The sequence below is a fragment of the Brachyistius frenatus genome, unplaced genomic scaffold (assembly GCF_029030835.1).
Source record: "Brachyistius frenatus isolate BFR_SWC_R1_liver_20210118 unplaced genomic scaffold, ASM2903083v1 Contig_4, whole genome shotgun sequence".
Classification (NCBI taxonomy): Eukaryota; Metazoa; Chordata; class Actinopteri; family Embiotocidae; genus Brachyistius; species Brachyistius frenatus.
Genome location: NW_027210603.1, coordinates 1600250 through 1614144, shown reverse-complemented (window position 1 = coordinate 1614144; position 13895 = coordinate 1600250). Strand labels below are relative to the sequence as shown.

At 44.3% G+C, this 13895-nt stretch overlaps 1 protein-coding gene across 2 annotated transcripts in view; it reads right to left on the bottom strand.

The window, feature by feature from the left end:
• Positions 1 to 304: 304 nt before the first annotated feature.
• LOC138626943 (retinoic acid receptor gamma-A-like) overlaps positions 305 to 13895 on the bottom strand; it is a 37441-nt gene continuing 23850 nt past the window's right edge. For both annotated transcript variants that reach the window (XM_069708963.1, XM_069708969.1), the window contains 7 exons: positions 6236 to 6384; positions 5071 to 5212; positions 4825 to 4988; positions 4531 to 4707; positions 4166 to 4370; positions 3896 to 4054; positions 305 to 3155 (listed from right to left, as the gene is read on the bottom strand). In XM_069708963.1, coding sequence (XP_069565064.1) covers positions 2812 to 3155; positions 3896 to 4054; positions 4166 to 4370; positions 4531 to 4707; positions 4825 to 4988; positions 5071 to 5212; positions 6236 to 6384 — 1340 coding nt within the window. In that variant the 3' untranslated portion in view covers positions 305 to 2811. The remainder of the gene's footprint in view (positions 3156 to 3895; positions 4055 to 4165; positions 4371 to 4530; positions 4708 to 4824; positions 4989 to 5070; positions 5213 to 6235; positions 6385 to 13895) is intronic.

Sequence of the window (13895 nt, the reverse complement as noted above, 5' to 3'; positions counted from 1 at the left end):
TTCTTATGTTATTTTGTTCTCAACACGTTCCACTATGTAATGAATAAAGATTTTCAACTGGAATATCCAGTTCTACGATCTAGAATGTGTTGTTGAAGTGTTCCCTTTATTTTTTTTTAGCAGTGTACATGTAAACTACCACTTGTGTGGTTAGTGGAGGTATAAAACTGCCAGGTGGTCATTCTAGTTTTTGATATTGTCTTATAGAACAAAAATAGTGAACATTGAAAACTGCAGTCTTGATAGAATAACCGTGTGTGTGAAGTGATTGCAGAAAAAAAAATGACAAAAAGACACTGAAAGGTCCGAGAACGAAAAGCGCCTTTATCAAAATACAAGACACAACAAATAAGCAAATAATAAGCAACAACAACAACAAAAAGCTGAAAATAGTATAAACTCCTCATAAAAAAGTAAAAACAAAAACATCACAACCCAGTTTTAGTATTTCTGTGTGTGTCAGAGTCATCAAAGGTATTTTGGTACAAGTCAGATTGAAACAGAGTCTGAATCCCTGAACATGAAGACACCATATTTGTGTTTATAAAAAGTTAAAAATGTAACAGAGAAAAAATGATTGAGCTTCAAAGGTAACTTGAAACATCTTTGCCACGAAAATACAAACTCAATATTCACATTAACAAACCCAATAGAATTTATAATAATCAGTACAGTTGGGATTTGTTCGTTTGTCCAAATGCAACGTCCTCATCTGTCTTTGGTCTTTTTTTTTGTTTTTTTAATCACATAGTCGAGGCCTCGGTGACCTCGTTGATGGCTTTTTTTTATTGCACCAGCTCAAATCCAGGAAAAGATTCAAGAAACAGAAAAACAACTGAAATATCAAAGTTATATGTTGCAGAAACATCTTCAAATACTAAACAACATTGTACGTAGAAAAGGCTGACGATATGCAAAACATATATTGTGTGTGCGTGAGAAAGAGGAAGTGTGACGTTCCTCTTCTATAACGGCAAAATCACAAAATCAAGTCTAAGAAACAGAATCATGGCGTCAGTGTTGATCATTTAAAACAACTCTTGTGTCTCTGATGGCTTTAAATCTGCGTAAATAAAAACTGCTGGTGTGTCGTCACCATGTCTGATTTCAAAATCTTACAATAGCTTCCTTTTGTCCCTCATAACAGAAAAACTGCACCGGCAGCGTTTCATGCCGCTAAGAACCAACGTGCTGACCGAGAATCTTTTAACGGAGTTCAACAAGAGTCACGCCGTCTTTTCAACACACAAACAATGTCAATTTCATACAAAAAAAAAGTTGTATAGTCTCAATAAAAAAACAAATCATAAATGTTTTATTTTACAAACTCCACTCATTAAATACAGCACACATGAAACGCATCACCCGAGACTGTCTGTCCTGGTCCTCAGCAGGCAGCTCGGTCACGGCAAAGCATTTGTCTTGTTGTTGTTGTTGTTGTTTGTGTCGGACGGCTGCAACCTCAAAGATGTGAGGTACAATAATTACGATCGAATGACTCTCGGTCAGCTTGTGCTGTTTCCCAGAAGTCCTTGATTTCTTCTTCATTTTTATGAAAACCTCATTTGATGTTAATCTTACAGATGCTATGAATCAGACAGATAAACACCAGCTGGAGATGGAGGCAGAATTCATGGTCCAACATCACACTGGGTTTTTTTGGTACACACACACACACACACACACACACACACACACACACACACACACACACACACACACACACACACACACACACACACACACACACACACACACACACACACACACACACACACACACACACACCTGAGGTTCTGTGAAGTAAACTGTTTTTAATGTGTTTTTTTTGTCTGTTTGGATGATTCTTTTTTCGATCTTCATGGCTTACCTTTACCTGGCTGCTGTAACCACGGTAACCACTTCATCATGTGATGTAAGAAAAAAAAACCTCTTGATTTATGTTGGCAGTAAATACTGAGCCGACAGATGAGGCCTGACCCTGATCGAACCAACCTGAGGCTGCGTGCTGGCGTCAAATCTACCTGCAGATTGACCAGGATCTGTTTGCTTGTTGTCGGTGTGCGAGATGAGTCGCTGCGTTTGTGTTGTGCATTTTCCATATTTGGCCCACAAGCACCAGAGTTACAAATTGAGAAAATTTCCACTGAACTTGAAGTTTATCTCGTCACGCTGTGAGTTTGAGTCCCGCTCATGACTCCCTCTCTTTGCTTTTTCCTTTTTGTTGCTTTTCACCCCCCAAAAAAGCAGAAACGCAAAAACAATTAAAGCTTAAAAAAACACACATGTCGTAGTGTCCAGTTAAACGAGAGCAGGACTGAGTAACAATATACAAAAAAAAACAAAAAACACGAGGTTCCACAAATAAAAGACAGAACAGAAATGTGTACATGCTCAGAAAAAAAAGAAAAAAAAACACATCATGAAAAAAATAAGTAGCATATCTCTGAATCGTAAGAAAAGTAATTCTGAGAAGACATTTTTGCGGCATTACGGACACCATGTAGAGTTCAGGTCGCTGCAATGTATCTTTACCATCGATTTTATACAAAGCATAGCCCTTAATAGATAGCAGAGGAGTGCATTTTATTTTCTTGTCGCTCTCTTTGAGTGGACGAACGCACACCGGTGCCCTCGTCCATCCACTGAAATGTAGTGCTTTTGCGTCTCCGGTTCCTCCTCTGAGTCCGACTCGTCTTCCTCTGAGTCCGACTCGTCTTCCTCTGAGTCTGTGTGAACAGTTTATGTGCTGCGTGAAGCGCCTGAGTCTGGAGGTGATGTCGCAGTCGGAGGAAGCAGCGTCGTCTCGTCTCAGTCTCGCTGCGTTTTCCCCGTCACGCCTTTCTTCTGCGCCGCCGCCCCCGCCTCCCCCCCCCACGGCTCCCCGTCACTGTCCGCCCCCCGCTCCTTCTCCTCGTCCCAGTAGTCGTCCTCCTCCTCCTCCTCTTCCTCCTCGAAGGCCGACTCGTCCGTGGCCTTCTCCTCCTGCTTGATGGTTTGGGCGGCGGGGGGAGGGTCGGCGGGGGGGGCGGCGGCGCCGCTGTCGCTCGAGTCGCTGCTGTCCTCGAAGGCCTCGGGGTTCTCCAGCATCTCCCGGATCAGCGGCGGCATGGGGCCGGGGATCTCCGTCTTCAGCGTGATGGCTCTTTCTGCACCTGCAGACACAAGAATATTTATTCAGTCGTGAGCGTGAATCAAGACGACGAAGGAAGAAGGTCGGAAAAAGAGCTCGTTGATGAAAGGAAAACTTCACCGTGTTCTCCAGGTATGCGGATGACGGCATGTTCTCTCTGACATAACAATATGAATAAATATTTTGCGTGCGTGATGTCCTCTACAAGTTACGTTTATTCTTATCTTACTTTCATCGTGAAGGTGAATGTAATCGCGGCTGGATTGTGTGCAGAAGTGTTGAAGCGCAACGTTTACAGAGAGCAGACTTCACTTCCTGTCTGCGGTCGGTGGTTCGGTTCTGACTTCCATCTTTCACTGACCCCAACACAATACTTTCAGAGCCTCGACGCTTAAAACCTTAAAAAAAAAAAAAGTATAAATAATATTGTAGTCTACACAAGTGGATGTGCACTACAAGATCTTTTTGTTTTTTGCCAAAATATTTGACCTTGCAGTTGCAGATTTTTTTAACCCCAAAAATGTATGTTTTTCAACTTCTTCTTCGAAATAGAGTTTGGTTTTGTTTGAATCTTTTTGACGACATAATATTGGATTTGTTTTTACTGATACCAAAACAAAGGTACTGTAAATGTTGTCTTAACATAAAAGAGCCCGAACAATTGAATCTTTCAGTACTTTCCCGTTTTTCCAGTCCTGTGAATGCTGATGAGGTTTGATCCTGAGAAAACTTTGGTTCTGCTGTTTAAAAACCTGAGCTGACCTTTGGTGCTGATTCCTCGCAGGTCCGTGACTTTCATCAGCATGCGGGGGAACATGTGCGGCTTGTTGGGGCGGCGGCGGCGGGTGTAGATCTTCAGAGCCTCCAGCAGCGGCTCCTGCAGCTTGTCTACCTTCTCCGGCTCCTCGAGGTCCATCCGGTCTGAGAGAGGAAGAGTTAGCGATCCGAGACGGAGCTTCTACATCCTGCTCACAGTTTCCTTTTCCTTTAACAGAGCGTCACCCGCAGGTGGAGACGGTGACGCTCACTCACCTCCGCAGATGAGACAGATGGCGCTGAGGAGCCCCGTCTCGGTGTCGTCCATCTCCAAAGGCAGCAGCTGACCGGCGAAGGCGAACACCAGGTCCGTGAGGGGGCCGAAGCCGGCGTTATGCATCTGGGTCCGGTTGAGGGTCAGGCCGTCCGAGAAGGTCATCGTGTCCTGCTCGGGGGTGTAGCGGGTGCATATCCTCAGCATCTGCAGGAAAAACACCAGGAGAAAAAGGGTCAGGATAAAATGTTGTTATTGCAGCTGGTCAAAATCCCAATTCTGTATCTGCAGTTAAAGCAGCGTGACCAATGAGGAAGCGTTAGGGGGGGTGAAGGGGGGAGTAGTAACAGGAGCAAGGGGCGAGTACCAGGATGTCCAGACATGCAGATTTGAGGAGGGTGATCTGGTCAGCGATGGTGAGCGTGGTGAAGCCGGGTAGCCGCTTGGCAAACTCCACAATCTTTATAATGCACTTAGTGGACAGCTCACTGAACTTATCCCACAGGCCCAAGTCCAGCTGCACCCGGTGGTCAGCGCTGGAGTTCTGGGAGAGACAAACAGGGACACGTTGGTCTGCCGGACTGTGTTTCCTGCAAAGCGCTGAGCTGACGCTTCAGCGGAGCATCTTCAGAGGTTAGAAAAAACCCACAAACCAACTCACCGTGGTGTATTTTCCCAGCTGGCACAGAGACGGGAAGGTCTCTTTGTGTGCTTTGCTAACTTTGTTGACCAGCTCCTCCAGCTCCCCGGTGAGCTCGTAGTTCTCCGGCAGCACCACCTCCTCCTTCACGTCCTTCTTCTTCTTGTTCCGGTCGTTGCGCACCGCTGCGGGGAAACAACGCCGTCCGTTTAACGTTCGGGAGAAGAAGAACTCCTCCTCTGCCGTTTCCTGATCAGTGACACTCACCTTCTTTGGACATGCCGACCTCGAAGCACTTCTGCAGCCGACAGTACTGGCAGCGGTTACGTGTCACCTTGTTGATCTGACAGTTCTTGTCTCGGTGGCAGGTGTACACCATATTCTTCTGGATACTGCGCCGGAAAAAACCCTAAAACACATCAAAGACACCGCTTCAGAAACAAATATTTTAAAATCTAAAAATATGATATTTTCAGATTTAAACAGACAAACAGCTAAGATGCTTATTAAAGAGTTTTAGAGGTGCTGGAAGAGCAGTCCAGATGTTTCCACATGTTTCTAGTCTTTGTGCTATGCTTCTGATATAACAGAGAAATATGATAGTGCTCATATATTTCAATACAGAAGTGAAAAAGCACAATTGCCAAAACTTTCCTTTAACATTATCTTATTAAACCCCGTTTCCAGCTCACATCTCCATGTGTCCTGGCGTCATCGGATATCAAAGGATGCATTGAGATCCGATCTGCTCAGGCTGCATTAGGTCTGGGACAGTTGTATTTTCTTTGCAGTGAAAACGCAATGCATCCTGGGTCACATTTGAAGACCGCCTACTCAGCTGACGTCCTCTGAATAAGAATGAACATGAATGCAGTTTGTGTTCAATCCGACGGATTACCGTAAAGTTACAGCAGGTTGTTTTTCCTTCTAGTTTATCTCGTGTAATTTCTGACACACATCAGATTGTAAGAGAAGCCCCGCCCTCTTTTATTGACCCGAGTCGTTGGGTTTCCGACGGTTCAAGTTCCCGTTCTTGCGCTTATTTATTTGTTTATTTTCGTGACGTAGCCCACGTCTTCATTTGCATACAGAGCGGGAAACTGAGATCCGATACCAGGTGGGAACAGACGGCTTAAAAGTGGCCACTTGTGATCCAATATGGAAACAGCCTCTTACTCTTTCTACGAACGCAAACATTTGCATGTTTCATGTTTGTTTTTTCTTTAATTTTAAGTTCTAAATCGACTTTAACAGTAGTTTTATTTAATTTAAACACAGGACTCATGGTGTTGTTGTTGTTACATCAATGATGTGCAGTACTAGTAAGGCTCCACTAGAGGGCAGCTCAGCATCACAGCTCTGCACAACTCTGTCAGGCTCCACTTGAACATGAGCTTCTCACTCTGGTTTGACCTCAGCTGTTTCACTTTACCTTGCAGCCCTCGCAGGAGCTCACCCCGTAGTGATACCCGGAAGACTTGTCCTGGCACACGAAGCAGGGCTTGTAGACCCGGGGAGGAGGAGGAGGGGAGGGAGAGCTGGGCACCATCTCCTCTGAGCTGGTGCTCTGCGTCTCCACGGCTGCAGGAAGAAAGAAGAAGAAGGAAAAAAAAGTTCATCTTGTTTTAGTCTTTGATGAAAATTAATACAAGAACTCTTGAGGAGCGAGTGGTCAACAGGCAGGCGACCCCCCCCTCCCCTCCTCCCCCAGCACCACCACCAGGGCTTGGAGGCAGAAGGCAACTCAAAGGCAGACATTTTTAAGAGAAAAGGGGGAGTGGGGGGGCACTGCTGATTGACAGGGACTTAAAAGAGACGCAATTAGCTGATGGCCAGATGGCCCTGCTGATAAAAAGCTGATTGGCAGCTAAGATTTGATTGGCCTCTCCGTTTACTGGTGATGGGGGCGGGGGGGATGTTGACTTTTTGACTGACATCTACATTTTTGTGTGTGTGTGCGCGCACGCACATGTTCCCACTTTTATTTGAAGGGGCGTCCAGCCGTACCGGCCCGTATACCTCCAGCCCCCATGTGAACAAACAGAGGTGGGATGTTTATGAGACTCGGCTGTCTCCCTCCGTTGCCTCCTCGCTGTCTCGCTCCAGAAAATGTCCCTCTCTATAACCACCATGTGTCGGCCACAGGCGGAGTCAGCTCATGAAACAACGGAGATCAGACACGTTCATTTTTAAAGATGTGGTGATTCTTCTGTCACAGCGGAGAGAGAAACAGTGAAAGAGCCGCCGCGCCTGCTACACATTTAAAGGTGACGACTAAAGGACAACCAGATTCCTGCGAACGTGCCTTTCAACTTTCACCTTCAGTCACCCCAACTTCACCTCCCTCTGCCCACCCCCCACCCACCCACCCCACCCACCCCCTCCCTCCCGCTCCCTTGTTTCCTGGCCCTAAATTCCTCAGTGCAGGCTGGCCGGGGTTTAATAGTTGCCCGGGCTCATAAGCAGCCCTATAAAGGTTGTGTCTCGGATGGGAAGGAGGCCCCCGGCCCGGGTGACGGCCTCTTTATTGGGATCCAGTCACCTTGGGCAGCCATTCACATCAACAGCTCCATCCTCGGATCCATTCCTAATAAAAATAAAGAATCCCGGGGTCAGAAACCCAAAGTCACAGCCCCCTCCTGTCACCTCCAATGGAAAGCACAGGACTGAACCAAATGTGCCCCCCACCCCACCCCACCCCACCCCAGCAACCCCAACCTGAACCCGCAGCTCGTCATTAACAAGAGTAGTAAGGTTTCAAAAAACAGAGAGTGCAAAGGCACAAAGGAATCATGTAATAAAAACAGAGAGCGAGAAATGAGAAGAGAAAGAAAGGCGGAGAAGGAGGTGAGTCCGAGGACACAAACTTCCCAGTGGCCGAGAGGTTAAATAAAATCACGACTATTTAACTTTGACCTTGACTGAAGAAGGCCAACTGCTAACTACATGAGCAGCAGGCCGCTTTAAAACTCAGGAATGTGTTCAGTTATGACACCAGACGTTCATTCAATCACAGCCGACGTCGGTCGATTAGTTGATAGAAAGCAGCACAAAATGTGGTGAATCATTTACTGGTTTTTACTTCCTGCTTCTTTAAAACTTCCGTAGCAAACTAACTTTATTTTTGTTTTTTTGGGATGTTAGTTGGACAAAACAAGCGGTTTGTCGACGGCAGTTTAAGCTGCAGTTTCCTGATATTTTATGGACCAAACACGAATAAAGCTACTTATCGTTTATTTACTTTATTCTCAACAGAATCATTGAGGGAGATTAAATTAATTAAAATAATACGGAGATAATCTACAATCCAGGGAGGACGGTTCAATAGATTACGATTATTAGAGTAAAGTAATAAGAAAATAAAACGGATTTTAAAGAGATTGAGTTTTAAAAAAAAGAGTAAAATAATGTAAAACAGTTGCAGGTACACGTTGGGAGGTTGAAGGTTTTTAAATGTTTAGAAGGCGTAAATCTTATCAAACAGCAATGCTTTTAATTTGAAAACCTGAGATATCTGATATGCACCTACTGTTTTACTTTAAGTGCGTAATTACTTAATAGAAGTGTGTTTATGAGTCGCTGGGGAGACGGTTTCTTTCTGAAATGGAAACTCTAATTAACATGTGTGCAATAAACTTCAACAATATTACTGTCATTATTCATCTTCTATTACTCATCTGTAACTTCAAACATCGATCTGTTGTTCTGACATCAGGTTTAATATTTCCTTCAAACAAACATCGGCTGCAGCAGGTTTCTGTTGTCTCGTTCCAAACATTCTCCTTTTTTATGACTAAGTATGAATTATATTTCGAAAGAAGAAAATGCATACAATAATTCATGTATACAGAAAGACAAAGAAAAAAGATGATCTGCATGAGTGCATCACGATGAAGGAGTATTTGTGTCCATAATGTTTTACGTGCTGTGTGACTGCACACCTAAAAAATGCACGCAAGCTTCCAGCTTCTAACGAGTGGGCAGATTTAATGTTTTTCTGTCTTATGAGAAACTGAATTGAATATCTTTGTGTTTTGCAGGTTCAGGTTGATGCAGCATGGAAGTAGAAGACAGCAGTTGACCCTCAGGACACTATGAGACATATTTTACTTTTTTCTGACATTTTAGAAACCAAACAAGTTGGTGGTGATAAATGGAGGAAGTCATCTGCAAATGATTTAAAATGGAAAATAATTGTTTATATCAGTTGCAGCTTTAGTGACAGAAAAAAATGAGGATGTATCAGGTCATACATGTCAGATTTAAAGATGATAATTTGTTATACTTTAACGACAAAAGGCTGCAAACGGTATGCAGTCTTCTGGAGCAGTAGGTGAAGGGAAATCGTTCACAGCGTATTACGGAAAGAATCATTTTCCCCACAAGTTTATGAGTAAACAAAAAGCTGCTGGCTGAGAAATAAACTGTATCATGAAGTCAGTTTTTGGGGCCGAGATGCATTGAGGCTGGAGGTTGAGTGAGTGGCACCGTAACCCGACCGCTGTTTTCTGTTTATATAGTAACACTGACGATGTAAAAAGGGTCCCTGAGAGAACAAGAGGACAAAAAAAAAATAGCTCCCATTGAAACGGAGAAGCTGCATCTGGCGCCAGGAGAAAGGTAGTGACTGACAGCGTCTGAGTCAGAAAGGAGCATGACGGGGGGAGACAGGGTGAGAGACGCTCGGCTGGAGGGAGGAGGAGGATGTAGGTGGGGCGAGGGGGGGGACTCTACCTGGCGTGGAGAAAGAGGGAGAGGAGCCCAAAACCTGTCAGCAGCTGTCATCACCCTGAACTGAGCTCAGCCTCACAGCCTCGGCTTGAAAAAAAAAATAGCTCTCTCTGTTTCTTCACCCACGACTCACCCCTCGGTGTGTCACAACATCAGTCAGCACGGCGCTGTTGGACACACAAGAGACGACCTGACTGGTGTGAATCATCTTGATCAGAGCTTCACCTACAATCCAAGCTATAAATATCACCTGTCATATGTCATATTTCACACCGATAGAAAAGCTCCTGCATTACCACATTATATTATCTCTTAATGTGGCTTCACTCCTGTCTCCATCTTCATCCTCCTCCTCCTCCTCCTCCTGCTTCCTCAGTGTTTGTTGTCAGATCAGCACATCACTGTTTAGACAACAGAAGCCGCTCCGACAGCAGACACCTTCCTTATCCGCTCTGATGCCTGCGAGTCAGAGCTCAGGGATCAAGATATCAGTCCCGAGAAGCGGTGCGGTGAAAACATTTACTGACAAGAAGGGCCAAAAGAAAATACGGCAGCATCACAGCTTAATGTACTGATTTAGCTGTTTAACTGTTTTCATAACAGGAATTATAAGAATACTTCAATCGAAGTGCAGCAGCATCAAAAACAGTTCGATTTTATCCTTAAAATGCAGATTTGTTTTGATTTTAACATCATTAACATTGATGTTTTTTAGCTGGAAGTGGTTCCTCCATTTTCTTTGCGCATCGCTTTAAAATAAAACAACAAAATCAAGTGTTTTTAGTCTGCATACTGACATGTGAGTAGAATTGACGTGCAGTACAGATTTAGGACGCGGCTTCACGCTGCACAGTGTGCACGTGCTGCAGTACTCAGCGTGTTACTGCGGAGCTGATCTGTCGCTCTGTGTTCATGTACGTGAGAATGAAAACACGGTGACTGACACCTCCGGCCCTGCAGCTACAGCAGTTTAAATGTTATAGCTTGAATGTACAGTAGAGTTCAGACACACACGCAGAGGGTGAAGTGTGTGTGAGGACAGACGCGGTGACACGCGGCCTGTCGGACCTGCAGCCGGGTGACATCACACGTCTTATTGAACTCGACTTTGGCCTCGGGGCTCCTTGGAGCCGCACACAGCAGAGAGGAGCAGAAACTACGGACTGTGGTATCAAAACAAAGAGTTTAATGACGACTAAAATGAAGCTGTTTCATTCATTTTATAAGAATTCAGAGATATACTAATAAATAGTGACTCGGATTGTTATAATAAAACACATTCAAATTCCTAAGACAGCAAAACTGCTGTTCAGCTCCACAGTTTTTCCTTCTTCAGTCCCCAAAAGACAAATTTCGATGATAAACTGAGCTTTTGCATAACTTCTCGCCTCACAAAATGTTCAGCGGCGTACTAAGGAATGTGCATGCACATGTGAATATGTGTGTGTGTGTGTGTGTGTGTGTGTGTGTGTGTGTGTGTGTGTGTGTGTGTGTGTGTGTGTGTGTGTGTGTGTGTGTGTGTGTGGGCTGCTGCGTGAGTTCATGGGTGAGTTGGACAGCGTGTGATGGCCGTCCGGCTGACTTTTGAGTGCAACAACATTTGCAAACATGGCGAGGAGCAGAGAGAGAGAGGCGAGGCGAGGGGAGGGGGGGGGGGCAGCAGGATAAATATTTTTTAGTACTAAACAGCTAACAGATTTCATTGAGTCCATTTCAAAGGGATATTTTAATGCATAAATTCAGATCCTGTTTGTGAACATTACTGTATGTGGAGTAGATAAACAGCAAGGGTGAGTTTCAACCTCAAATATGCTGAGCGAGTAATTACCACGACAGCAGGGAGGAGATGGGGAAGATCTGAGTGACAATCCCTTTCATCAGCTGTTCTAAGTTCAATACCAGTCCCCCCCTCCTCCTCCTCCTCCCTCTCTTCCCTCCCCCTTGAGCTCAACCCTCACTAATAACCCTCTTCCCCCCTCTGTCCTCTCCTGCCTTCCTGCCCTGGCAGGAGGAGGAGCCCTTCCTGTCACTGGCAGCGCCTTTTAAAGGAAAGGCTGTGAAAACCCGGCTACTGTCCAGGAGATGGCTCCATAAAAAACAGCAGCACACACTTTAAAAAAAAACACACACACAAACACACACATACAAACACACACATACAACACACACACACACACACACACACACACACACACACACACACACACACACACACACACACACACACACACACGCACACACAAGCTCCCTTACAAAAAAAGAAAGCCTGGAAAAATCTCCCAACCCTGTGAACCCTCACAGAGTAGTGAAGCAATGTCAGACGCAGCAAGCCAACAGAGGAGAGTGAAGATAAAAAATACAGCTGAGGCAACGTTTAAGACAAAACCTGGACAAAAAATACTCATGTAATAGATTCTTTCATGGTCAAGGACTGTGTGTGTGTGTGTGTGTGTGTGTGTGTGTGTGTGTGTGTGTGTGTGTGTGTGTGTGTGTGTGTGTGTGTGTGTGTGTGTGTGTGTGTGTGTGTGAGGGGTGAGGGGGGTGTTTAAGGGACAGGTTGTTAAATCTAAGTTTGTTCCTTTTGTCCCCTTTTGTCCCTTTCTTTTTATTTTATAACACCCAATAAAGACAGCTTAATATCCCCCTCCTTTTCTTTTTTTTTTTTTTTTTTTTTTTTTAAAATATTACACCTCTGGACTGAAACTGCACATCAGACGGTGGGGTGTGATTTTTAACACTTATTTCATGCACCTTGAAGTTGGTCTTCTTTAATTAAACTGCGGTATCGTGTACTCTTCGAGTTTGACGTGTTCAATTTACAAAGTTTTCTGTAATGCAGCTCGTAATTAAAAAGTGTCTCAACATGTGACGGTGTGAGTGCAGCCTGAGAGATAATTCAGACTCATCGAACTCTGTGGAGGTTTCTGTGATGCGGTGAAGACGGAGCTCGAAGCCCAGATGCCACAATCACAGACAAGCCTGAGCACGACTCGTTCCAACCTCCCAAGATGTTGGTTTCCAGCAGTTTGATGCCTGCAGCTTTTCCTACAAAAAATATCCTCTTATAATCATTTAAAAAAAGGTTTCGGTGAATAAATTCAGCTGAATCAGATCTACTGTTTGAATGATTTCTCTGCAACCTGCAGCTTAATTACAGTAAACAACCAGATCACAGTTCTATTAAAGCATCATTAAATAATTAATCTGTCATGACACATTTTATATTAAATTTATTCGACCTGAGGGATGATGGCTGTCTGCAGGTGACTTCTCATCAGTGAAATTATTAGAGATGGAAAGTTTAAAGACTTCATGCTGTTTGTTTTTGATGAATTAAAAGAAAAAATAAGCTTTTATTATTAAAGTAACATGAACCCTGAAACCTTCATTTTTTTCTGATCACCACTCTAAAACATTTGTTTTGTCTTTGTTTACAACGTGAAATGCTCTAAAACACACAATAATATCGCCTACAGTAATGAATTTAGAAATGTTACACATCACATAACATGTCCTCGTAGTGTTTTTATCATTTTAGCTGATGCAGATGCTTCAATTTAGTTCATTTTAAACTGTAAGAGAGTCAAACATGCAGTGATGGAGAATCTCTGTTAAACACTTGAATTGAACTTTTTTTCCCCCTTGTCGATGTTAAGGAAGGGACAGCAGAGAGACCATAAAGACATCAAGGGAATAAAAGCAAAGGTAAATCTGAGTCTATTTAAAATATACAGCCTCTAAAATCTTTTCTGTCTCATAAAGCTTCATCGACTGCCTCCACCAGCATCTCCCTAATGTATCATGGTGCTCGGTGCTCCTCCTCTGCGATGATATGATGCTCCATTGTTCAAAAGCAGCTTTGAAGGACCTTTTTTTTAAAGAGAAGAGGGCGCTGGAGAAAAGAGAGATTATCACTGAATGAAGAGACGAGTGTTTCCCCTCCAGGCGTGAAGCAGCGAGACACAAAAGAGCATAACAGCAGGTTTTAATCCCAAACTCAAACTTCATGCCTGCGCTCCTCTTTCAGCCCTCGTCTTCCTCGGCTGCCCTCCCGGCCTTCCTCCTCCTGCTCACCGCCTGAGCTCTTAATTGACCCTTTGTGATTGTAATTGAATCATTAAAGGCTCCTGGTTACACAACACAAGGCGATGTAAGTTGATCCATGTGTGAGCAAAGAGTAAACACACATCAGCATCGCCCGGAGGAACGCACACGTGCACGCGCACACGTGCACACGCACGACTGGAGTGTAAAAAGAAGAAGAAGAGGGGATCTTCAAAAGCAGAGAAAAACAAATGTCACAGAGGACAGAGACAGACAGACAGGGAGAGGACAGACGGACAGACAGGGAGAGACAGACA